General features: G+C 47.0%; 5 protein-coding genes across 5 annotated transcripts; all 5 read right to left on the reverse strand.

Annotated features, from left to right (window-relative positions):
• On the reverse strand, window positions 1-3646 carry LOC112878874. Its single transcript, XM_025943154.1, has 8 exons — window positions 3332-3646; window positions 3077-3205; window positions 2558-2673; window positions 1302-1383; window positions 1109-1168; window positions 904-1011; window positions 729-774; window positions 1-583 (listed from the first exon to the last, which is right to left on the reverse strand). Exons 1-8 carry the CDS (start codon window positions 3425-3427, stop codon window positions 366-368), a joined length of 855 nt encoding a protein of 284 aa, XP_025798939.1. The 5' UTR covers window positions 3428-3646; the 3' UTR covers window positions 1-365.
• A 1934-nt stretch (window positions 3647-5580) lies between these two features.
• Window positions 5581-8354, reverse strand: LOC112879066 (F-box/kelch-repeat protein At1g55270-like). The gene is made up of 2 exons (XM_025943395.1): window positions 7975-8354; window positions 5581-7043 (listed from the first exon to the last, which is right to left on the reverse strand). The coding sequence occupies exons 1-2, from the start codon at window positions 8002-8004 to the stop codon at window positions 5793-5795; spliced, it is 1281 nt and encodes a 426-aa protein (XP_025799180.1). The 5' UTR covers window positions 8005-8354; the 3' UTR covers window positions 5581-5792.
• A 4096-nt stretch (window positions 8355-12450) lies between these two features.
• On the reverse strand, window positions 12451-15329 carry LOC112876838 (transcription factor HY5-like). The gene is made up of 4 exons (XM_025941022.1): window positions 14962-15329; window positions 14573-14765; window positions 13188-13344; window positions 12451-12824 (listed from the first exon to the last, which is right to left on the reverse strand). The coding sequence occupies exons 1-4, from the start codon at window positions 15047-15049 to the stop codon at window positions 12759-12761; spliced, it is 504 nt and encodes a 167-aa protein (XP_025796807.1). The 5' UTR covers window positions 15050-15329; the 3' UTR covers window positions 12451-12758.
• A 939-nt stretch (window positions 15330-16268) lies between these two features.
• Window positions 16269-17499, reverse strand: LOC112876848 (MAPK kinase substrate protein At1g80180-like). The gene is made up of 2 exons (XM_025941031.1): window positions 17376-17499; window positions 16269-17264 (listed from the first exon to the last, which is right to left on the reverse strand). Exon 2 carries the CDS (start codon window positions 16889-16891, stop codon window positions 16478-16480), a length of 414 nt encoding a protein of 137 aa, XP_025796816.1. The 5' UTR covers window positions 16892-17264; window positions 17376-17499; the 3' UTR covers window positions 16269-16477.
• A 741-nt stretch (window positions 17500-18240) lies between these two features.
• On the reverse strand, window positions 18241-22493 carry LOC112888113. Its single transcript, XM_025954468.1, has 2 exons — window positions 20926-22493; window positions 18241-20501 (listed from the first exon to the last, which is right to left on the reverse strand). Exons 1-2 carry the CDS (start codon window positions 21970-21972, stop codon window positions 18414-18416), a joined length of 3135 nt encoding a protein of 1044 aa, XP_025810253.1. The 5' UTR covers window positions 21973-22493; the 3' UTR covers window positions 18241-18413.
• Window positions 22494-23893: the final 1400 nt, after the last annotated feature.

Here is a 23893-nt window from a genome sequence, read left to right on the forward strand (position 1 = left end):
TAAACATTTTCATTTTTCCAAATGTATTCAATTATCCAAGGCCACCTCAGGAACAAGTAACATTAATACAGATTAGGGGGATTATTACACACCGCAAAATCATTACAAAATTCAAATCCTTGCGATCATTGTTACCAGTAATGACACCACTACACATGATGAATAGGGATCCATTCAGGCCACTACAGTTCAACCAGTTAGCCTAGAGATCAAAACTTCAGTTTATCTTTCGTGCAATTTCAATTGACCCGAACATTCTAGAATCAAATTGCTTTCTACATTGTGAAAGGCAGAATGCAACTTCAAGGTATATCTGTGTGCACAGACAACCGAGTGAAAGTGCAATATGATTCTTTCAGAGGATGTCATTGTTGGATTTGCTTTAGCTTTTCTTCTTGGTTTTCATAATCTTCAAGCCTCTTCAACCACCGCAAACCTAAATCACAACCTGCCTCAGCTGCAATTTGAAATTGCTCCTTTGCTAGCTTTATGGGATCCTGCTGTATGGTCCTTTTCCGCACCTTGCCAGTTGATGGACTCTTACCTGAGTTAAACCTGGTAATCACTTCAGGCACTTCAGCACCTGAAGAAATTGCAATGTTAGACCGCATATAATTAATTCACAATTTGATGTTACCTGCTTTACAGTGTTAAATAACCAATATTCCATTATGAATAGCACAATGATATGTAATTAGCTACTCAGACACTACACTTATTTCACAAACCTTTAAGAAGCAAGGATCCATATGCAATGGCAGCTCCAGCATGTCCCTGAAGATGGTCAAAACTCAAAAGTCAGAACACAAAACCAGAAATAAGTTATGTATAAATAAAAGAAACAGAACCTTGAGCGTCCAATTCATATTTCATCCTACTAATTCTGAGGGAAAAATTTGACACCTTTTCTGAAGCTCTATGAAAACACCACATTGCAGAAGCTATGTCCCTCTTAACACAGTCCCCAGTTAGATATACAGCGCCTAGTAGATACAAAGCGCCAGGGTGCAGCTGCAATCAAGGATTCAGGTGAAAAATAAAGGAGGCCCACCTAATGGCACATCAGAAAGAATATGATCAGCATTCAAGTATGTAGCGTACTGCATACCTGGTCAACAGCTTGCTCAATGTAATTGAAAGCCTGTTGATCAGACTGAACATAGTCATTCTGCAAGAGCAGCAAGGGCAAACGATCAATTAAAGTGAACATAAATTCCATGAATATCAAATGCCCATTCCCTAGAAGAAAACTGGGTGATTGACTCATTTAGTAGAAGGGACAAAGGGCACGATGTGAAAACCTCAATTCTTAGTCGACATCCAAGTTCATACTGTGCATCTGGATCACCCATATTTGCAGCTTCAACCAACAAAGCAGCACCGCTGCAGCATAGTTTAATTCAGATGACAAATATATTGATGCCAATTTGCCAAGTCATGTGTCATGAGATGGCTGCAAAGAACAAATTTTCTAAACTGAAGACAGCCAAAGGCAAGCCAAGGCCAACTTTACTTCCTATAGTATTTTAGGGCCTAATTGTGTGAACAGTATTTAAGACACTCCAGCCAATTTCAATACATGTTCTAAACCTTATCTTCCAGTGTTGCGGTGCCAACTTCAATACATGTGTATCCCAATGTCTATCAGTTAATGCTGTGGTAGCAAATTTTAATAATGCAACTAATGATGCAAATACTATACTTATGAACTCCATAATCCAATATACTGTTTGCAGCAGTGAGCTCCAATAGGCAAATTCCAACAGCTTTAGACAGAATACAAATCGGTGGTTAGTGGTTACTGCTGAAACTTTTCACTGGTAGTGGATGCTGAGACAAGGAACACAAATTTGCTCACCACCCTATTTCTCAAATGCTACCCTATAGGCTGTAGCTTGTATCGCTCAATCTAGACAAAGTTGCACCACAATACACAGTTCCATAATTCCACACACTAAAGTTTCAGGTGACTCTTTGTGAGTGGGGACTCCAACACAAATGTTCTGCTCAGCATACCAGATACAGCAATAACAAGATCAATATGCAAATGCATGTTATGAAGCAAAAAGAAAAAAAGAACTGACTATAACTGGTCTTATAGTTTGAAATAGACTTGAAGCAAATAATGTCCTGTTGAAACAGATTTGATAGACCTATCTGGTGAGTATCGGTCACACTTATAAGATACCAGCTCTGCTTTGCTAATTCACAATGTTAGAAGCCTAATATGGTAATATAAGTATCATTTAATCTGGTACATCGTAGTATCATCAGGCACCAAACATCTGGTGAGAAATATGCCAGCTAATGTAGAGTGCATAATCAATATTAAGTTTCCCAAACCAGCATTGACATACTTCTACCATGCAAATTATCAAGGATTTAGGACTCCATCAACTTAAAAGGTGTATGGCTGTATGTCACATATGTAACAGATGTGTCAACACATTAAGACAGCAACAAAAGCATTGACAAGACTATTTTCATAGATTTCCCATGTTCCTGGAACAGCAACAGAACAGGCAAACAAAACATGGAAGCAAACTAAGTCACTCACATTGCCTTACAAGCTCCAGGAACATGATACTTGAAATGCATCTTGCCCAGCCAATATCTCGCGTGGGTATTATCATTGTCGATCTCCAGAGCGAGCTCAAAGTTCTCCTTAGCACCCTTTTCACATGAAGAAAGATTTGGACAACAAAATGTTAAGACTGTTAGTAAAAAACCAGCAGTGTCAGTGTCACCACAAATCAATGAAACAGGTCACCATGATAAGTACAACTTAGAGGAATAAGCCATCAAAAGAATAAGCCCAATGTGAACTAAGGAATTTCTCCACTCCAGAACTCCAACCGATGGTCTCACGGAATATCTAGAGAACTTGTCGATAGAGGAATGAGTGAATGACGTAAGCACCAACATGGCACTACCGCAAGTTCTCTGCCAATGCTGCAGGAGAGATCACAAATTTCACCTACTAGGCTACTATTAGTGAACCCTTTTTTTGGGATTAGGTGCTCCCTCATCTTATTGTGGAAAAATGGGGACAGCAAGGAAGATAAACCCTAAGTACCCTTAGAAGGGGGATGAGGCGTTTGTCGTTGTGGTCGGCGTAGTCGATGACGCGGTCGACCTCCTGGAGCGCGCTCCACCCTTTGGCTATCAGCTCCATCGCCTTCTTGTTCCTGTCGTGCATCCACCTCTGCAACCACACGCGCGAAAAGAAAAAAATCGTATCAGCATTTCCGCTCGTCACCAGCTCCACCAGAATGAAACGCCGCTATCATCAGATGAGATCCACCCACGCGCCAATATACGCTGCCCTCACCTGCGGGTTCAGTGCGGCGGCGAGCTTGCTGGCGCGCGTGGATGTAGAGGAAGACGAGGCGGCCGCGGAGAGCCGCCGCGCCGCCGCGGCGAGCATGGCGGCGCGTCGCCCGTCCCGGGAGGAAGGAGAGAGGCGTGGGGGCCTAGCCGCGGGCTACGGTTGGCGCTCTGGCGCCGGCGCCACCCCGCGCGTCCTCGTCGTCTTCGTCTCTTCCTGCGGCTGCGGGCGGCGGGGAGCGTGCAAGCTGGGGCGGCCGCTCAGGCCGTCGAGAGCCGGAGTCGCTGACCGGTGGACCCCGCGTGACGGCAGCTGGGGCTTCGTCGCTTCGAAGAAGGCAGCCGGAGATACGGGCCGGGCTGAGCGTACTCGAGGCCTAAAATTTCACCGTGGCACTGGACCGGTTATACGGGCCTTGCGCACACTCCTTTTTCCTTTTTTTTTCCTTTTTAATTAGAGACGCGTTCAAAATTCTGAATCGTTTTAACATTTAAAAGCATTTCACTTTTATCAATCATCATAAGTATCAATTAGAATCCTTACATAGATGTCTACTGAGTGCGTCCTAACATAAGAATGACTCGTATCTGTGCACAGAATAGACCATGCATTAAGAGGTCAAGAGCAAAGGGGACAATATCTGCATTTCATTCAACAGTAAGCTCACTTCATCGCTGCCCAATCAAGGTATCCATAGTCTGCAATTGAACAGGCACTCGTTCCTTCTCCGTGCATGTCGTCCTGCTTGTTCCAGTCACCGAAGTCCAATTGCTGAAACGAGTTAAGGTGACTACCAAATAACCATGTTTGTAAAATCTTCATGCGGTTTTCCGGTGCAGCAGATAGCTTATTCAGAATTACGGCACTCGGGATAGCATTTAAGTGAACGATCCCTGAATCAGAGAGCAGGAAAACAAAAACTCTGAAGCAATTGAAGCGGTTGTTTACTGCATCTATCGTTTCATTTACAATTAGCTGCAGCAATGAGCCAAATTGATACTATCTGTCTTTTTCGAAAATATGCAAGAGAGCTGCGTATCATTGCATTAAGAAAAAAATAGAATAGCATTCTTTACAACACGGGCTTGAAGGGACGCACGCACACCATGAGACGGATTAGAGGATTATACAGCACTAGATTACAGCCGGGTAACACGCGGGAAAAAGTTTTAACTAGAGAGGACCCTTGTAGACATCACGCTGCAAGGGCAACCGATGGTCGCGAGCTTTCTAGCGCCTGCCTGAATCCACTGATGCTATCTGACATTTTCGGGTTGGCCTCATGCTCTTCTTAGCTTGGACGCACAGATTTGGAGAGACCCTACACCCGTGTGCAGGTTGCTGTGGTGCGCTGTGACGCCTCGTTGACGGTGCGGAGATGCTTAGTTGGATACTATTGTTGTGGTGGTTTGTCTTGCTAATCGCTATCATCATGTGTGCATTGTCTTGTTGTTGTTTGTTGTAATACTCCTCCTCTTATGCGCGATAGAACTATTGCCACCCGCAAAAAAGAAAACATAGAACTCTTGCCGGTTGCTTTTCAAGGGGAAAAAGAAAGGTTTGGTGATACACGTATGAAGCCGTAGCGCTGTAGGTTGGGTTCAAAACGAGATTTACTAAAGGGCAACAACTGAGCTGTGGCGAGAGTTGAACAAAGAAACGGATGAATCCCCATTCTGATTCTTGCATTACTATAAAGTTCTTATATTCCAATGAAAAGAATCACTATACCATGAATTCATTCGGTGCAAGGAACAATACAGGTGTGCAATTTCAGACAAAGTATGGTTGAATACAGTGGATTTTCAGTCGTCACTATCTTCTTCAATATCGGAGTTGTTAACCTTGTGGATTCTCTATTGTTATCTTCTTCGTTTTGAACTCGTAGTTTGTGGCTGTGCATGGTCCTTACGATAACAATTCTCCAACTGCTCCACTTCCTGGAGTGACAAGGACTGCATTGCCAACGCAAGAAGCGGAGAAAAATGCTTTTTCATTTCTTCAGAAAAAATGCAAAAGAAGGTCGTATTCAGATGCGAGGGCGTGAGGATGAGACCACCAATCCATGGCAGCTTCACCTAATTCCGGACGCTGACCTGGAACCGGAACAGCTTGCCAGGTCAGGGATAAATGGGCAGCTAATACCAGGTCAAGTCTTCTCTTGAAGATACAGCATGAGCAAGAAAAAACGACTGAAGGAAAGAAAAATCAATTAAATTTTTTGGGATAATTAAGGAGTAAAAGTAACTGTGTGTGCTATGAACTTTTCAAATATCAATATATCATATGAACTGTATGTACAATGATCACTTCCTTCAGATGTAATTCTCACTTTTTTAAAAAACTCTACAGCAAACATGAAGATTTTCTCACTGATCAAAAGTCCTCAGCAAAGATGGAAGAGTTTCTCTTTTTTTTTCGGTGTGTGATTCTACATAGAACACATGGAGCAGCAAGTCATCAGCTAGGCCTCAAGAACTTGGCAATGGAGGATGTGGTTCTTGACGCGGCCACGGCCGGCGAGGTTGGACAAGAGGCCCGTGACGAAGCTCTTAGCATGTGCTTTGCCGGCGAGGGTTTCCCAGCTCTGCTGGTTCCCCTCCCCGGCCGTGACGTCGACGGCCGAGACGCTCCTGTCGTTGCGGACGACGCAGAGCCTGCCGTGGAGCGCGACAATGGCGGCCGCCTCCGCTGCCTGGGAGCTCCCCTGGTGCTGCTTGCTGTCGACGCAGGTGGTCCACGCGTCCGCGGCCTCGTCGTAGGCCCTCAGTCGGCAGCCGTCCTTGCAGTCGGCGGCGTAGATCCTGCCGTCGAGGCACGCGCTGGGGCTCCGCCAGCCGGTGACCATGCCGTCGAGCACGACGGACCACGAGTCTGTCTCCGGCGAGTACGCTTGGCTCAGCACCTCCTGCTGCGCGCCGAGGCCCTTGACGTACCACCGCCCGCCGTGCACCGCGCTGACAAACGGCACCATCGCCGCGGCCATCTCGGCCACGAAAGACCACCGGTTCTTGGCGGGGTCGAACACCTCGGCGGACCTGAGTCCGCCGCCGCCGCCGCTCTCGCCGCCCGCGACGTACAGGCGGTTGCCCATCACGCACGCGCCGAAGCACTGCCGCCGGCGCAGCATGTCCGGCGCGCGGTGCCACCGGTTGCTTCGGGCGCTGTAGAATACCACCCGCCGCATGGCGCCGCCCCTGCGCGGGTCCGTGCCGCCGACCAGGTACAGGTGGCAGCCGCCGAGCACGGCGCAGCCGAACCCGTCGGCGTCGGCGTACTCGCGCGGCACGGGCGGCAGCGCGCGCCACGCGCCGCGCGACGGGTCGAGCACGTCCCACGACACGCGCCCGTCCTTGCCGTCGCGCTTCATGGCGTACAGCCACTGCTCGGCGAGCCCGAGCCGGCGGCGGAGGCCGTAGAAGTAGTTGCCGGCGAGCAGGCGGCACCACCTCCGGCACACCAGCCTCAGCTTACAGTGATCAGCCCTGGGCACCCGAATGAGACAGGCAATGGCGAGATCGTCGGGAAGGCCGGGGAGCAGCGGGCATTGCCCACCACCGCTCCGATCGGCCGGCCGCGGCGACGCCTTCGGCTTCAGCGGGTGGATGGACGCCCTGAGGCTCGGTTGCACGCACGCCTTGGACACTGGGATGCGTCTCGCCGCGGCGGCGGCAGATGATCTGTCCACTCGGCACAAGCACGACGAGGTATCAACCTACGCAAAAACATCACAAGAAACGAAAATTTTCAGGTTGTTGAACAGATCATTAACAAGTTGGCCAAACCATAACAGGAAGACAGTGAACTAGATGCATCATAATTAGGTGCAGTTGGGGATTCAATTGAGCATGTTATTTCTCCACAAAATTCATTGGTCGATGACACTTTAGAGTGATCCGACAATAGCATAAGACACTGAATGGTGTCATGAAACAGCAGCTACTTACAGAAGTAGTTGAACAACTACTTTGTAGGGGACCAAGTTTGATGGTATCGCCATGCAAAAGTTTCACCATGGATGGCATTAGCAAAGGTGCTAATTTTATTACACTATATAATAAGTTTTTTCCCAAAAAAAAAAGAGAGAGAAAGAACTGAAAGTATTACAGTATTATGCGACTAAGTAACTGATCGACAACTTGCATTTCTTCTCCTTGGAAAGGAACCTCTGAACTCAGATGAAACCGAACCAAATAAAGACACCTGACTTGCCCATATTTTCTATAGGTCAAGTGACTTGCACACAGAATTGACCAGTTTATCTCCGTCCAGGCTTTTTGGTAATTACATGATAAAAAGCATAATTTTTTAGAGCAAACGTCTATAATTCTCAAGTGGAAAAAGTCGCTGAAAGAGAACATCTAGATGGCCAAACACGCCATCAGACTTCCTCCGACTTCAAAACAAGGGGTGCATGCTCGATTTTCTGGCAGTTTTTTCCTCCCGTGTTTCTTCTATAATCAGATGAACTAGTCAATCAACCAAAACACCTTCAAACCGATCAGTCGATGACTTGGTATGAAGAACTGATGGTCTAATGTCTATCTGACGAACAGCAACAATGCAAATAATACTCCCCTATGATGGCTTGGTAAACATCTTCAGAGCGAGACTTCAAACAGGGGAAGAAGAGAAGAGAGACTCACCAGCGGAGCTGTTCGGTTCCTCGTATCCATGGCTGCTCCCGGCCGGAGCAACGAATCGATTAGCTGCCTTGCAACTGCAAGAACCGGTCACCGACCCGACATCACACCATTGCTATCCTCCCTCTCCTTCTCTCAGTTCGCCTCTGAACCGTGCGAAGAAGCAGGCCGAGGAGGAGAGGGAAGGTGGCGAGCGGCACCTGCCGACTGGCGACGATAAATGGAGATTGGAGGCCGCCCCTCGCATTAAATCGTGGGGGTGTGTGCCTGCCGGTGGACCCGATCCGCAGCCGCGGCCTGCGGCATACAGCACTTGGCTGGCTTTGAGAACCCTTTCCGTTGCTGTCGTTTCCGTCTCCTCATCTCAGTCAACCACCCCTGTTCGCTTGCATGGCTGTTTGCTGACGAGCAAAGATCACAATCCTCCAGATTATCCGGATGCTTCGCACTCGCAGCCGTGTTCTCTTTTTGCTGCTCGAATTAAAGATGAGCATTTTAAAATCTAGCAGCGTAACAACCGTCCGTTCCTGCTGCTCGTTTTGTTTCTTTGTATGACGGCTGCTCTGAAGATTCAGCAGATAACATTGTCTAGCACAGACCATCCGTCACTGCCTTGCAACTCGACGTATCCATCCATGCTTAACGATCTTAATCTTTTTTCTGGACACAGCTAACTGCAGCTGCAGAACTTTCACGAACACGTTCCTCCATACGTGGTCACGGTGTGTGATCGCGTTCAGATCGTGTGGCAGCGGAGTGAGAACAGAACAGAGCAGAGCAGAACAAAAGGGAGCGGCGAAACAGACAGGAGGGAGCGGCGAGCGGTGGCGTGAACTGTCGAGATCAGGCGGGTGCAAAAACAAACGCATGCGGTCGGATCGCGTGGAGTCGCTTGGAATCGAAACAAGGGGAAGGAGGTGAGCTGGTGATCGGCCCCTGCCATCGCTGAGAGTTGAGCGGTCCGGTTGCAGGAGCAATCATACCGACGATAGGGCTGCATGGCCAGCAGAGTAATATAATATCGATGGTAATATGCGCCATCCTTTTCCTTGAAAGGAAGCATAGAGATGCCTTCCATGGAGGGAGGATGTCAGGAGGAGTTCTTCTGCCGGGAGTTTCCCGTGTCAAGGGAAGGGATGGGTTGCGTCCCACGGGCGGCAATAATCATTTGACTGCCTTTTCCAATCGAAGCTCGATGGTTGGCCATAATTTGGCCTAGCAAAATGTATATGATACAGATATGGTTTTAGATACTTGGCAAATAGTCCAACCAAAAAGAAAGAAAGAAAGAAAAAATGATACATAAAACAATTTGCTGATACTTTTAGAGTGTTCTAATAAAACCTATGCACTCATCCATTCCACTGTCTATTGAGGTGGAGTGAAGTGCATTACCATAGTATACAATAGGGAAAAGTCCAGTTTACATCATTTAAGTATAGCAAAAATTTAATTTTTAATCTTAAACTATAAAATCGGATAAGAGAGGCCATCTAACTGTTGAAATCGGGCAAATTTGGCCCTTAGGTGGTTTCAAAGGTGATTTTTTATTTTTTTTAAAAAAAATAAAATAATTAATTAGATTAAAAAATCAAAACTAATTTATTTTAAATCAGAAAAATATGATGATGATGGTCTATTTAAATCTTATTTATTAAAAAATAATAGGCATAACTACAAGCATCCAAATACTATGAATATAAAAAAAATCCGAGTAACAGACAAGTATAGTGCCAATAGATAGGTTATATTTTTAGAAAATTTTTTATACTCATTCCATATTTTTTGGATTTGAAATAAATTACTTATGAATTTTTTTAGTTTAAATTTAAATATTTGTAATTTTTATAAAATAGAAAACCACCTTCGAAACCACCCTAAGGGCCAAATTTATCCGGTTTCAATAGTTGGATGGTCTCTCTTATCCGATTTTGAAGTTTAAGGTTAAAAATCAGACTTTTGCGATAGTTCAAATGTGTAAACCGGACTTTTTCCTATACAATATATAATATTATGGTGTCCCTTCTCGTATCATTACAGGTATTGTGTGAAGTTGAGCGCTCTACGTCGATACTATGCCACACGTTATGGCAATACGACAGCCACCAAGTTCTACCACATCCGTACGGGGAGGCTCTCCTCTTCTCCTTTATTTAGCATTGGTCAATAAATAGTACGAGGTTGATATTTGACTCTACTGCCCATACCTTTCTCCACGGGTGGCTAGCCGTATCCATGTCAATGTGCGATACCGCCCACCAGCAACCACCCATGGGCATCACCGGTTGTGCTCACCACATAAGCCGCCCCTAATTGAGAGGGTGCATGCCTGCATGGGGCATATGCCCTTAAGACCTTGTTCTACTCTTCTCTTTTTTGTTTTGCGAGGAAAAAAGATTTTTCATTAAGCTTGATTAGGTGAATTGCAATCCAGAAGCACAACAAGTTCAATACAACTGGGAACACTTCCTAACCAAATAGTCGAGTTGAAAACTCGTCTAGCATGGTGTGTCAATCCATAAGCTACTCTATTTTGCTCTCGAGTAACCTTTATTATTGAATGCTTAATAAGGGGGACAAGTGACTATACTAAGGCTACTTGCGTTTTCAATTGAACAACGGCACATGGTTTTCAAAACATGCAAAAAAAATCATAAATATTTGGCTTCATATAGCCTAGCACTATTATATCACAAGACAAACAATTTGATCTATAAGACAAAGAGAGTTTGTTCATAGATTTTTACATGTTTTTAGACAGATTTCTTATATCATGCTCTCGTCATAGCTATGTGAAACATCCTACCTAGAACACGTAACCTCTCTTTTCTCAACTACGTAGTTATAGGCTAAATTAAAATGGTTTAAATATTAGATTTAATCTAAACTATAAATAAAATGATTCATCTAAACGCCTCCGCCCTCCAGCTCCGGATTCACGAATTTTTTGGAGCTATCAATACCTACCTTAGTTCCAAGACATCCATAATTTTGAGCTCTGCCAAACAAGGTCGTAGCATGTATCCGAGCGAGTGCTGACCTAGTACGGTAATTATATTTTTATTTTGATGACTGGGTGTGAAGAAGATGCGATGCACCGAGAGAGAAACACGGACGTGGAATAGAGACGACTTGGTTTGAGAATAGAGATTTTTCTTATCGGAAAGCCAATGCAACCATGCAAGATGTGGAAGATTTTTTTTTTAATTACATCGTACAACTCAGATACTCACAACGCACATACACTCACTTTTATGAGCATAAGTACGCAAACTCTACCTCTATGAGCAGGATTTATATTATCGATAAATGAAAAATATCGGAGGCTGATGATAAATGGGAATATCGGATATATCGGAATTCTATCGGTGATAGGGAAAAAAAATTGGGCAAAATTTTAGAAAAAAAAATTCTCCTTTTGCATAGTAATGAATATATATTCCTTTTGAACCATATCATATAAAAATCTATACCTAATAATATTGAAAGATTTAAGGACTTGACCGGCAACGAAGTATAGCATCTACGATATCTCTAGCAATGATGTGGAAGTTCGATCGATGGAGTGAAAATAAATGAAAGGATTAGGTTAGGGTTGTCCATATGCCCTTATCCATCTACTAGTGTGTCATAAAGTATGATCACATGCTTGTGGGTTAGTTGTTTAGCGGACTAAATTTAAACACCGATATTTTTAGGGGATAATCTAATTCTATCAGACCCCACCAGTAAAATAGAAATATCAGAATTATCGGAAACCTATCGGTGATAATGTAAACCTTGTCGGTGATAATGTAAACCTTGCCTATGAGTATCTTCGAAGACTAAGCTGGCAAATTCTCGAGATTAACATCGCCTACCGTTGAAAATATAACACCGTTAAATTTTTAAAAAATCACTCTCACTTGGAGTCAAACCCAAAACCTGAGGGACTATTAAGACTCTTGTAACCATTAAACTACATGCCCTTTCGTGATATGGAAGACTTTATTTGCTCTGTATTTTTTACTTAACGAGGAATCGGGAAAAACATGTTAGGCTTTGTCACTCGTGAGACATCACAAAAGATCGGGCAGGGATTATGGCCCTATTGTTTATAAGCAAGATTATATACTCTAGCTTATAGGTGATGGATTATATATAATCTGAAATAAGCATGTTTTCAGCAGCTTATGAATTATTATAATCTAGGGGGTGCAGATTATATAATTTGATGAATAAGCTGGAGTTTTTATTTTCTTCTTAGACTATTTTTCGAGTATAAGTTGGATTATATAATCTCATGGGCAAACAAACAAGACCTATGTTGTCTCTATGCAAGGAAAATCCCACTCTTAGGAGCGTTTGCCCGTTTCCCTTGCAGCTGCCATGATGCCATCTACTACTAGCTGATCTCTGATCAGAATGTTACAGCCATAAACGCACACCCTGCAGTACTGTTCTGCAGGTTTTGCACACTAGTTCCAGAACTGGTATTGATTACTCCAATGCACAATCTCATTTACAAACTAATTGCAGACCATGGGGTATGTAAACCATGTTAAATGCCTAAAAATGATACGATATATGTTAAAGCATTCCACAAGGTTTTTTTTTCCTGAGCCGTCTGCACATCAGGTACGGATACTAATACAGTGAGACACTATATGACCGTCTGCACCATTTCTTCACCCCAGTTTTTTTGGGGTTCTCTTCTTTGGCCAGAAAACGCCCTGACCAAATCCATTCCACATAAGTGTATATTTTTTTTGCATAAAAGCATCACTATTTTGTGCTCATCTTCTGTGCTATTGGCCCTCTCCACTAGCAGTGCTGCCTGGGCCTCTTCTGCTTACAGTGGTGTTCTTCAGTATCTGCACAGGGAGAAAAACTCCAATCAGAAAATGTTATATATATGCCTGCATTATACCACCAGTGCTCTGTCAGACTGTCACAAACAAAAAAACCTTGAACCCCTGTATAATTCCAAATTGCAAGGTCTTTTAGAATACAACCCATTAGCCAGAAAATCTTGCTGGTGCACCAGCTGACCAGCAGGCACTAAAGGAGAAACAGAATAAAATATCACCAGTGCTCTATCACAAAGAAGAAGAAGAAGCTTTGATGGTACAAACATACTGATGAAGCTTAACAAGTCCCAAACAAAATCAACAGAATTCTAAAGCATCAAACAGACGAATTTTACGTGCCAAATACATAGACAATGCTCAATGTACCTGTCGGAGCATCTGGTTCTCGTTCTGGAGGGTGGAGAGCTTCTCTTCCATCTCTGAGTTCTTCTTCTCCAGGTCTTTTACCTTCACCTCTAGGTCAGTCAGATAAGCCTTCTTCCTCTCTCTTGCCTGTTGGGCTGACACTCGGTTCCTCAGTAATCTTCACAAGTCACAAACATATGTAGCAAATCAAGACAACTTCCAGACCCAAGATGGGATTAACTACAGTGTGGGCACTGTGGTTAAATGGAAAGAGGAGAGGATTGAGGACTTCTTAATGGAGAAATAACGAATATTTTGGATCAGGATAAATTTGACATTGTCTCCCATAATCCATATTAATCCAACACAATCCATCTAAGAGTTCAAATTTAACACACAAAAAATGTTTTCGGTAATATGAGATGATATAAAGTAATTTCCATTGTTGATTGAAATAGAATGATACACTTGCATATCAACTGAACGCTTGGTTGGAATATTATGCTTGTCCACTCCAATGTCGAGCATTGCTTCTTTAGGATCATCACTAGCATTAATGTGCTGTCCATGTTTGGTGACATAGCTAAGTTTCATATATCAGCACATATGAATATAAGGATGCTGCACAGTACTGCTGGAAGGATCATACCAACGCCACCGAGGTTTTGCACTCAAATGTTGCATCCCGAGAGTTGTGGGATCAATATAGACGCTATTAGCATATATGAATCATATGATATGTCCAAAACTGTTATCTGCCCCCACTCTGCTTGTTGTACCCCACCGAACTATTTAGCTGAGCAGGTAGCACATCACGCAGCGTTCATGGAGATAGATAGCCCAACGCATTGATTTATTTCAGCAGGCGCCTTTCAATACCTTTTCCTACTGTTGGCCCTAGAAAGGCACAATCACAATTCCAACAAATTTCAAATTGAGCATCACTATCTACGATCTTACTTATTAGCAACTAACAATCCTCGCAATTAGATTCATGTTTTTGAAAACTTAATCTTCCCACCACACCTAGCTCCACAAGCACTCGTTTGTTATCTAAACTCCACAAAGGGGGGCCTAACTCTGATGTTGATGCAATATGGTCCACCACTAGATCCAAAACATGCATAGCTAGCATACATGAAACATCACCAAAGATATTTTATTTTGTCAACAGATGGGCCAGCCCTCCAAACAAACTGAATTCCTTACTATCTGCAAAAAAATGACCAGACGTGTAGCAGTATAACATGGTATGGGTATTCCTGATTAATTATACTTCAACACAGGTTGAAGCCTTGCAAGTGTTTTTTCTTTTGAACTGAAGTGGCAGGTGGTGCCTTTTTTTTGTTTTGGTTAACTGGAAGTTTCAGATGATGCTAGTATGCTATTACTAGCAAATCTCACACCTTTTGAGGCGCTTGTGCTCCTTGTCGGCGGGGCTGCGCACGCGGCGGCGCGAGCTGGCCTGGGCCGTGGACGACTGGGCGCGCTCCGGGCCGCCGGCGCCAGGGCCGGCCTCCCTGCCCGACGTGGAAGCGCCGCCGGGGAGCTCCAGTCCCAGCTCCGGCACTCTCCTTATCTCCTCGTCACTCTCCATCCCTGCAATCCAATGGCACATAGCTCAACTCAGCAAACTATTCGAGATCTTCGCTTCGCTCGGGTCGACAACTTGCCATGGCATGATTTGCATGAAAAAGGAAACGAAAAGATGACAAAAAAGAACTCTGCTGCATGAGCAGAGATCCAAGAACCATATAAACAGCACAAACGGGACGGTGGTAGAGAACTGGCTTGCCTTCCTTGGCCTCCATGTCCATGTGGTGCGCGGAGCTGGACGACCTCTCGCTGCTCGACGGCCGCGAGCTCGCCGCCTGCTCCTGCATTCTCGGTCTCCCTTCTCCGTCTCAGGTCCTGCAGATTTTTGCCTGCGCGCGCACTCTGCTTCTCCTTCCCTATCTCCTCTGCTCTGCTGAGAGCCTGGGATCCTCCCTGTCGCTCCTCGCCGCTTGGCTGCCTGCTTCTATGGACCAAGGGGTAACTTTTTGGCACCACACAAACTCTACGGAACAGCACCCTAACTTTTTCAAAAACTGTACATCAACACTTTTCTGTTTACATCTAGGTCCCCAGGCAGCAGTAGCAAATCGGCCTTAGCGCCAAGACCATGATTTCCAGATGCAAGCTGGAGCTTTCTGCGAAACCGGCTCCCATCGGCGGCATTAATTGCCCGACACGCCGCGGGGAGGTTTGGGGTTTTAGCCGCGGCGCCCGAGCCGTCCGCCCCGCGCGGATCGCACGGCCGCGAGCCCGCCCGCGTGGCCGCCGCCGCGACCACGCATTCGCCGGCGCCATCGCGAGGCGCCCGGCCCTGCTACGTGGCGCGCTCCGGCCCTCCCGCTCCCCGCCCGGGGCACCGACGCGCGGGCCACCAGGTCCCACAGGGGCCCGCCCGTCGGCGGCGGCGCCCCGCGCGGCGCTTTCGCGTGAGAGGCGGAGCGCGCTGGCTTGACGTCGGCCACGCGAGGGAGCACACACGGGGCGCGTGAAGTAGACGGGCTCAGGTCAGCCGGCACCGTGGAGCCGCCGAGGCTGATGCCCGGACCGGCCGTGCGGTGCGGCGCGGCGTCGGTAGGGTAGGAGCCTGGCTTCGCGACTGATCACCACGAATTTCTCTTCTTCTTTTTTCGCGAGAGGTCCCAGTTCTGTTCCTAGGAGAAAGAATAACCTGATGGATCTCTTCGTCGCTAACCTGTCAATTTTTCCCTCATGGCTAATAAGATCTGAGCGAGCAGCGCGTGACAAAGATGCCATGTATTGGAGACTCGAACCGTCGAACGTGGACACGGGTTGGATTCGACGCAGAAGGGCCGAACGAGGGTAAGGTGGGCTATGGCCTCCTAGTTGGGCTGGCGCTTGGTGCTCGTGTGTTGTCTGGGCTGCTGCTCCCCGCAGCTGCGGTGGCGGCCCAAACGGCGCGTGCCCTTCTTTCCCCCCCTTTGTTGTTGCAGTAGGCGTTTGGCTGTTGCTTCAAGCGTGCGTCGATGTGAAATCGTGAGCCGTATGAACTTGGAAGCAAAGCTGCAAATTCTGCAGGTATGAGAGCAAGCATGGCTCGAGAGTACCGTGACCACGACGAACAGTGCCGCGCACCTGTTATTCGAACAGGAGTTCGCAAAGAATTCGAAATGTTTCCTTCGAAACTTATTCAAAAACCCAGGAGGTCCAAACGCGCGGGGCCTCGAAGCGTTGCTCCTGGTCACCAGAGACCACCACTCGATTACACCTCGTCACCTAGCGCTTCCGGGGCTTGGCTAGGCGCGCCAGCGGCGAGGCGGTGCCCGGAAGATGGCGCAGGGCGCGCAGCAGCCGGCGGGCAGCCTCGGCGACGGCGGCTCGGCGGCCGGGGCCACGTCCCTCGTCCGGAACGCCGTCCCGCCAGCAGGCACCACCTCCTGCTGCTGCTGCTGCTGGTGGTGGTGGTCCTTTTGCTTCGGCTTGGCGAGCACCAGCTTCCGCTTCTTGTCGTCGTGTCCCGCTCCCTCCTCGCCGCGCCGCAGCACGCTGCCCACGCTCCGCGAGTGCCGGAGCTCCGGTTGCCGGCGTCCCGTCCCCCGCGCGCCGCCGCCGCCGTCCTCGGCGCCCTCGGTGAGGAAGCGCTCGTCCCAGACCAGCCCCGACGAGCCCGACCGCCGGAAGGTCTGCGCCGACCTCTGCAGCCCGGCCATCTCGACCTCCCTTCCCTTCCCTTCCGCCCTGCTGGAAGCATGCGAATATGCGATCGATGGCGCAATATATAACGACGCGGAAAGGGTGGGCGATTTTGAGAGAAAAGCTGGCGGCGGCCGGAGTGGCAGGCATCAGAAGCAGCCGAATGATGGTGTCCGTGGAAAGCAAGCCGGGCTTGCCTGGAAGCCACTAACCGGCCGGGATTAGCTTAATGCCAACGGCTAAATAGCCGTACGGCCGTGCGGTTCCCTGCCCCGGGTCCGTTCGCCGCCGGCAGGGTGACAAAAGTACCGGCGGCCTGCAGGGTACCTAGCTGGTTTGGGGCTCTGGTGTCCCGGACCTCCCCTGCGTCGGTAATGGGATCCGCCGTCGCTGACCTCGCATCGCATCAACGGAGCAGCACAAAACGATGAACAAAGAACGCGAAGAAAGATACACGGACTAGTCATGATGTTTCAGTCAGGGCGCGAGGTGGGTCCTTACCGGTAGTGAGTAGCATACGTCACTCGACCCTGCATCTTCTTCAGCTTTCATTGGTTCTTGAGTTGTCAGTGCTGAAACCCACATCTGCCGAAGACCAACGCCAGATGCCAAAAGGGTCACGAAGAACTACCAGCATACGCAAAACATCAGCAATGTTGAAGCAAGTATTTAGGGCTGTTTGGTTACATGGGATTCAACTTTAGTCCTGTCATATCGAATATTTGATATCAATTAGGAGTATTAAATATATACTAATTACGAAATATTTTACTTGCATAAATACATAAATGAAGATTAACTCGCGATTCGAATCCAATTAACCTAGTTAGTCCATAATTTGATAATATTGTGCTACAGTAAACATGTGGTAACCATGAATTATTTAGGCTTAATAGATTCATCTTGTGAATTAGTCTTCACTTATACAATTGATTTACAATCGTTTGGTGGGGGTAATTGGTGCAAGAGAATGGGAGTTCAGAAATATGAGACTAAAGTTCTCTTGTTTGTTTCGTGAGCGGGGGAGTTTATTTAAGATGGGGAAAGAGAGTCTACGTACTCAATTCCCACTTATCCCTTTCCATGGGGAGGGGTGGAAATTGTGAGGGAATTCTGTTTTAAGATGAAAATAAATAATCTTAACCATTTATCATGCCTTATGATATAATTTCTCACGTCAAAACCCACGTACCAAACAGTGAATATGAATTTTCTCTCCAACTCCCTCCCTTAATTCCCTCCACGGAACAAATAAAATAAAGGATGGACTAAAAATCAAACTTCTAAGTGAATTCCCTCCATCAACTCCCGCCACTAAATCCCATTCCCCTTCCTATTCAGTTGCCAAACACATCCTTAGCTCCTATTTAATCCCTCCAATTAGCGTTCAAATATCCGATATGATCCGGACTAAAAATTAAGTCTAATTAGTCTCTGGATCCAAACACCCCTTTACATTGACGAGTTATTATCTGAACAATCAATTAGCATTAAGCGAAAAAACTGCATGTTCTAGTTGCTGAAATGCACAGCGAAACGCTACTTCTTTTTCCTGCTACTACTGCTCGCACCTTTCGAGCCTTCGGCGATGCAGGCCTCTACGGAGGCCACAAGGCTCGCCTCCAGCTTATGGCCTCTCACCGCCGACCTCACCTTCCTCAGGATATGCTGCTTCATCACCGCCCTCTCCGCGCACTGGACGTTCTTGCACATGTTCAACCCCTGGATGTACCTCGACACCGCGCCGCCGAAAGGCTCGCCGGTTTTCTCAAGGGCCACGAGCTTCTCGACGACCTGGGAGGCGAGCATCCTCTCGATGCAGGGCTTGGTCCCGACCACTGCGATGTCCACCAGGAGCTGCATGGCCAGGTCCTTCGTCTTCAGGGACTTGCGGTCGAGCAGGTTCACCAGTTTCTCGATGGTTCCTAGTTGCACAAACCTTTGCAAGACAAGGGATCCGCCCTTTGCGAAGACGATCTGGTGGAGAGCGTAGTATGCTGAGTCCTGGAGCTCGTCGATGTTGCACTGCATCATGTCAATGAGGTCGTGAACGATATTGAGCTCCAGGAACCTGCGGACGTATGGCTCTCCTCCGGTGCAGGCCAATTTCATCACCAGAAAGGCAGTCTGAGACCTCACTTGGTTGCTTTCGACTTCTCTGCGTTGAAGCAGCATCGCCAGCCTATCAAACAGATGGCTCCCCAAGAGGAGATCTTGCACCCTTGAATCGTTTGCCCTCTCAGCAAGAGGTAGCAAACCTTGGATGGCTTCAATGATCTCTTTGCTGTCTCTTTGTAGGATCTTGTGAAGAATCACCTCAAATGATTGCTGAGGCTTTGGTGATGGAGGTACACTTTGGTCAAATAAAACGAATCTTTCCAGACTGATCCGAGCATGCCAGGGCAGATGAATCAGCACTCCAGGCCCCATGCACCCTTGAAGTGGAGCACCAAGTTCACAGAACGTTTTCAGCATGATAATCGCATGGTGCTGTGAGATCTCAGAACCATTGCCTAGAAGCACAAGAAGTTTCTTGTCAACTCCTGATTCAATCATGATCTCAACAGCATTCAACTTTCCAACTTTCGTCAAAGATGCAAGAGTTGTAAACACAATTTCGTGAAACTGTTCATTTTCTGGAGACAAGAGATCTGCAATTCGATCCATGGGAATTCTCGACAAAATTTCATCAGCGACTGTGGCAACAACATGCTCGGATATCTTGGCAAGAACAGAAGAGAAGTTGGCTAGAGTTGAAGTATCTTCGCAGACAGCAAGAAGATCAATTAGTTTATCTATGGAACCTGCTGTTTCAAGAGACTGGGCAAGATTTATGTAGTCTGCTTGGAAAAATATAACTGTAATAGCCTTAATGGTTGTAAAAATGAGATCTGGCGACCCTACTGAAATTATCTCTGCTATTCGAGGGCCAAGTATTTTGCTGAATCCAAGTCTGCTTGCCTCAAAGTCAGATATGGATCTGGACGCCAGGAGAGCTTGAGTTGTGCTTCCCAATAAAATCTCAATCTCCATGAATTCTAGCTGAGAAAAGAAAGATCTGATCTTCTGTTCGGCTGGCCCTTTCACACACTCTTTGCCAAAAACAAAAAGCCAAGGAGCAACTAAGGCAGCACAATCAGAAATTGATTCGGATAAAAGGGTACGGACAGCATCATTTGTTTTGTTTTCAAGGTAGAGCGAAACCATGTCATGCATATGGTACAACAGTTGGTCCTCCAGTTTTATGATGAGTGAGCCTTCTACTAATTTTGAAACCACGAGAGAGAACAAACTGTCCTGCAGAAGTGCTGACCAAATGGATTCCAGACAAGCCTCTGGAACAGGTTCCTCCCAAGAGATAGCTGCAAGAACCATGAAAAAACTTCTTGAATTCTCTGGCATTGCTTCTAAGCTGTACTCAAAAGATCCAAATATGGTCAATGTGCTCTCCACGTCTTTCTCATTGACATATAAAACTGGCCCAGGTGCACAAGTGGCATATGTTGAGAGGTTGGATATAGCTTTCTCCCATTTCTCCACTCTGGTCTCCTTCCTGAGAGCCTTGCCCATGACAGCAACTGTAAGGGAATGGTGACCACAACGATCCAGCAAGACTTCTGCAACAGGCTGTGAAGTATAGAGAAGTTAAGCACCCAAAAGCCACAGGGTTTTGGATTTTGGAATTCGGAGTGATTCTAATTTCTGAAACATATATTTTTTCTCGAAAATGAATCATAACAAAATGCATATAACATCTCTTTGTAAGTATTAGCATAAACGGTCACTTATAAAAGATTGCATGAAAACATATATCCATGTGTAAAATACTGTGTGTATTTGTCAAGCTAAACATGACGTTACCTAAGAAAACATGTTAAAAGAATAAGATTAATCTTGAATTGCAAACATATGTACAAGTGGAGATTTTTACAGCAGGGATGCCTTCATTAAAGCAGCAAACAAGCATATGCAAACTAGTAAAGGAAGATAGGAGATTTGAAAGTACAGCTGAAACTAATGAACTGCCATTAACACAAACAGCAAAGCATACCGGAAGCTCTCCAACGCTAAGAAGGCTGTGATAGAGAAGAATTTCCTTGCTGATCTCCTTGATATCATCTTTGCATATTTCTACCTTTTCAGCTTCTGCAATCTCGTAGATTGCTTCATCCCTTGTTGTCACGAGATACCGGCAATTATTATCATATAGTTTTGTGAAGCGATCAACAATGTCTTGCTCCCAAACATCATCAAGTAGGATCAGCATGCTCCTTCCGACCAATGCTGTCTGGAGCAAGCAGCAAACATCATCAAGATCTTTCCCCATCTCCTCGTTAACAGTCATGGAACCGATCTGCACAAGGAACTTGCAAATCTTCCTAACCAGACGATTATGGTATTCACTTCTGCTCCCATTACATGCTGCCCTGCTGCACCACCGCCCGAAACTGATCTCAATTGCCCCATCTACAAAGTTATCCGGTGGATCAGAAGCTATCTGTCGAGCGAGACAAGACTTCCCAATGCCGGATAACCCGACGATGAGGACAACCCGATGACCCCCATCCTTCTCCAATAGCTCCCTGACATAGTTGCACTTCTTCGACACCGGATAGCCACGCTCGGACTTGACCCTCACCAACGAGGGCGTGCTCTTGGCGGTGGACGCTATGACGTCGCCGACGCTCTGGGTCAGCTCCTGCAGCTCCAGCCACCAGTTGAGGTCGTCCCTGATCAGCTTGACGTACCTCATGAGCGGGTCGCCCACCACGGAGCTCCGCACCACCCTGGCGAACCCCTTCCCTCTGCCTTTCTTGCTCAGGACCTGCCTCGCCTTGCCGATGTTGGTGCGGAGCTGGTCCATGAGCCTGCCCAGGCTCTGGAACTGTCGCTCCAGCTGCGGGCTGTGCATCTTGTGCGCGTGCCGCTGGCGCGCCTGCTGCGCCAGCGCGTCGAGGTCGGACACGAAGTCCTCCAGCACCTGGAGCCGCCTGGGCGCCTCGGCGAGGTCCGCGGCAGCCTGCTCCAGCGCCCCGACCGCGGTCACCATCGCCGAGACCAGCTGCGCCGCCGAGGCGAGGACCTGCACCGCGTCCATGGTCCCTCGCTTCGAGAACCTGGCCTCGGATCACAAGGCAGCTCCTGAGGAAATCCGAGGACTCAGCAGCGCTGACTACCGGAACCCCACAAACACATGGCCTGCGCCGGGGCCCTCCTGGTCGCCGCTGCTGGAATAAGCGAAATTCCCCCCTCCATCGTTCGCAGGCCGGCGAACAATCAACCAGCCGGTGGTTCACCTCCGCGCCATGGACCGATCTGAATCCCACAACCCCGCTGTCACGCCGGCAGCACCCCGCCCACCGCTAGCAGCCAGGAGCTGCCAGCCTGAACAGATTTGCCATCAGAAATTAGGTGGTGCCACCAGGGAATTGGATTCTCCGCCTAAAAGCGACGTGAGAATTCGCAGAGGCATTGGGCCATGGCGGGGCCGGAGGGCGTCACCGCCATAGATGGGCCACGGAAGCTTCAGCGAAGGAGACGCGTCATGCCCGCGCGGCCGCTGCCCCCTTAGCGCGAGAGTCAACAGGGCAAGTGAGAAAGGAGGTGTGGCTGGCGTCGCGAGTCGGCTGACTGATTGGTTGGTCGCGCGCGGCGGCGAGGCGAGGAAATCCACCGGCCGCATGGCGGCATCCCGTCGACGCGTGGGCCGTGGCACTGGCCGCAGGCCGCAGCTTCACGCGTCCTGCCTGGGCCTGCGAGGCGCTCCCCACCTGGGCTTCCTCGCGCGAGGCGAGGGAGCCCGTTTTTCATGTGCGGCGTCGAAAATGGGCCATCTGTTTGGGCTGTTCAGTGGGGGATACAAAACTAACTGGGCTTTTCGGGAACCAGCAACGCGCGCTCGCAAAAAACCAATAAAAAAGGCCCAATTGAGGCCCTTTAAGAAACCGCAGAGGAGAGATGGACAAATCGAACACAAACTTTTCAGTGGCGGAATATTTTTTCTTTTCATGCTGGTGGAACATATCGCCTCGATCATCAGTCCATCACTAATCATCCTTGGGGCGGAACAAATTTCACGATTGTCATACTGTTTGTTCTAGCATAAGGAAAAGAAAACATTCACGGGTTTCAACATTGTGATTTTTAAAAGAGTTTAAATGGAGCATATAGTCGTTCTTGTTAGACATTTCATGGAACTGGTAATTATACACCCTCAAATTATTCTTTAGAAAAAAAAATTCTTTATTCCGGCTTGTACATAACGCATACACTCAACCATCCATTATTACAATCTCAATTTCTCAAACCATATGTTCTTGTAGAGTACTCCCTCCGTTTTAAAATGTAGGTTGTTTTAACTTTTCTAGCTTTATTAATTTTGCTATGCACCTAGATATATGTTATATCCAGATACATAGCAAAATCTATAAATCTAAAAATACCAAAACGAACTGCATTTTATCTATAAATCTAAAAATATCAAAACGAACTATATTTTGAAATAGAGGGAATAATAATCAAGATGGAATTGCCAACAAGTAGAAGAGGTTCGAAGCAACTAAGTCCAAAGCAAAATTCAAGCACATCGCCTTTAGTAAACATCTACCCATGTTTGATGAAGATGTACCCAATATACGCACTTGCTCCCACCAAGACAGTGGCCTATTTTTTTAGCTTACGCCGTGCAATCAGTTTTCGAATAAACGAGCTATCCTAGTTGGAGGTCGTACTCAAATGCAACTTGTGCAGATCTCCAATTAAATATCGCAAAGTGGCAATAACAAAAAGGAAACAGACAATGGATACAGTTTCTTTCTTTGCCATTACGAAAACAACACTGATCATTGCCTTGCCAATTACACCTAGCAGATCCTAACTTTTAAGTGATGCGGAGTCTCCACAGTGTGTTATGTGTAACGAAGAGAAGGGCATTGTTTTCAGGAGCCGTGGGTCTAATCCATTTATCCTCCATAACCACCCTATTTGAGTGTCATTTGTTCCGTCGTATCTGTCATCTG

The sequence above is a fragment of the Panicum hallii genome, chromosome 1 (genome assembly GCF_002211085.1).
Source record: "Panicum hallii strain FIL2 chromosome 1, PHallii_v3.1, whole genome shotgun sequence".
Taxonomy (NCBI): domain Eukaryota; kingdom Viridiplantae; phylum Streptophyta; class Magnoliopsida; order Poales; family Poaceae; genus Panicum; species Panicum hallii.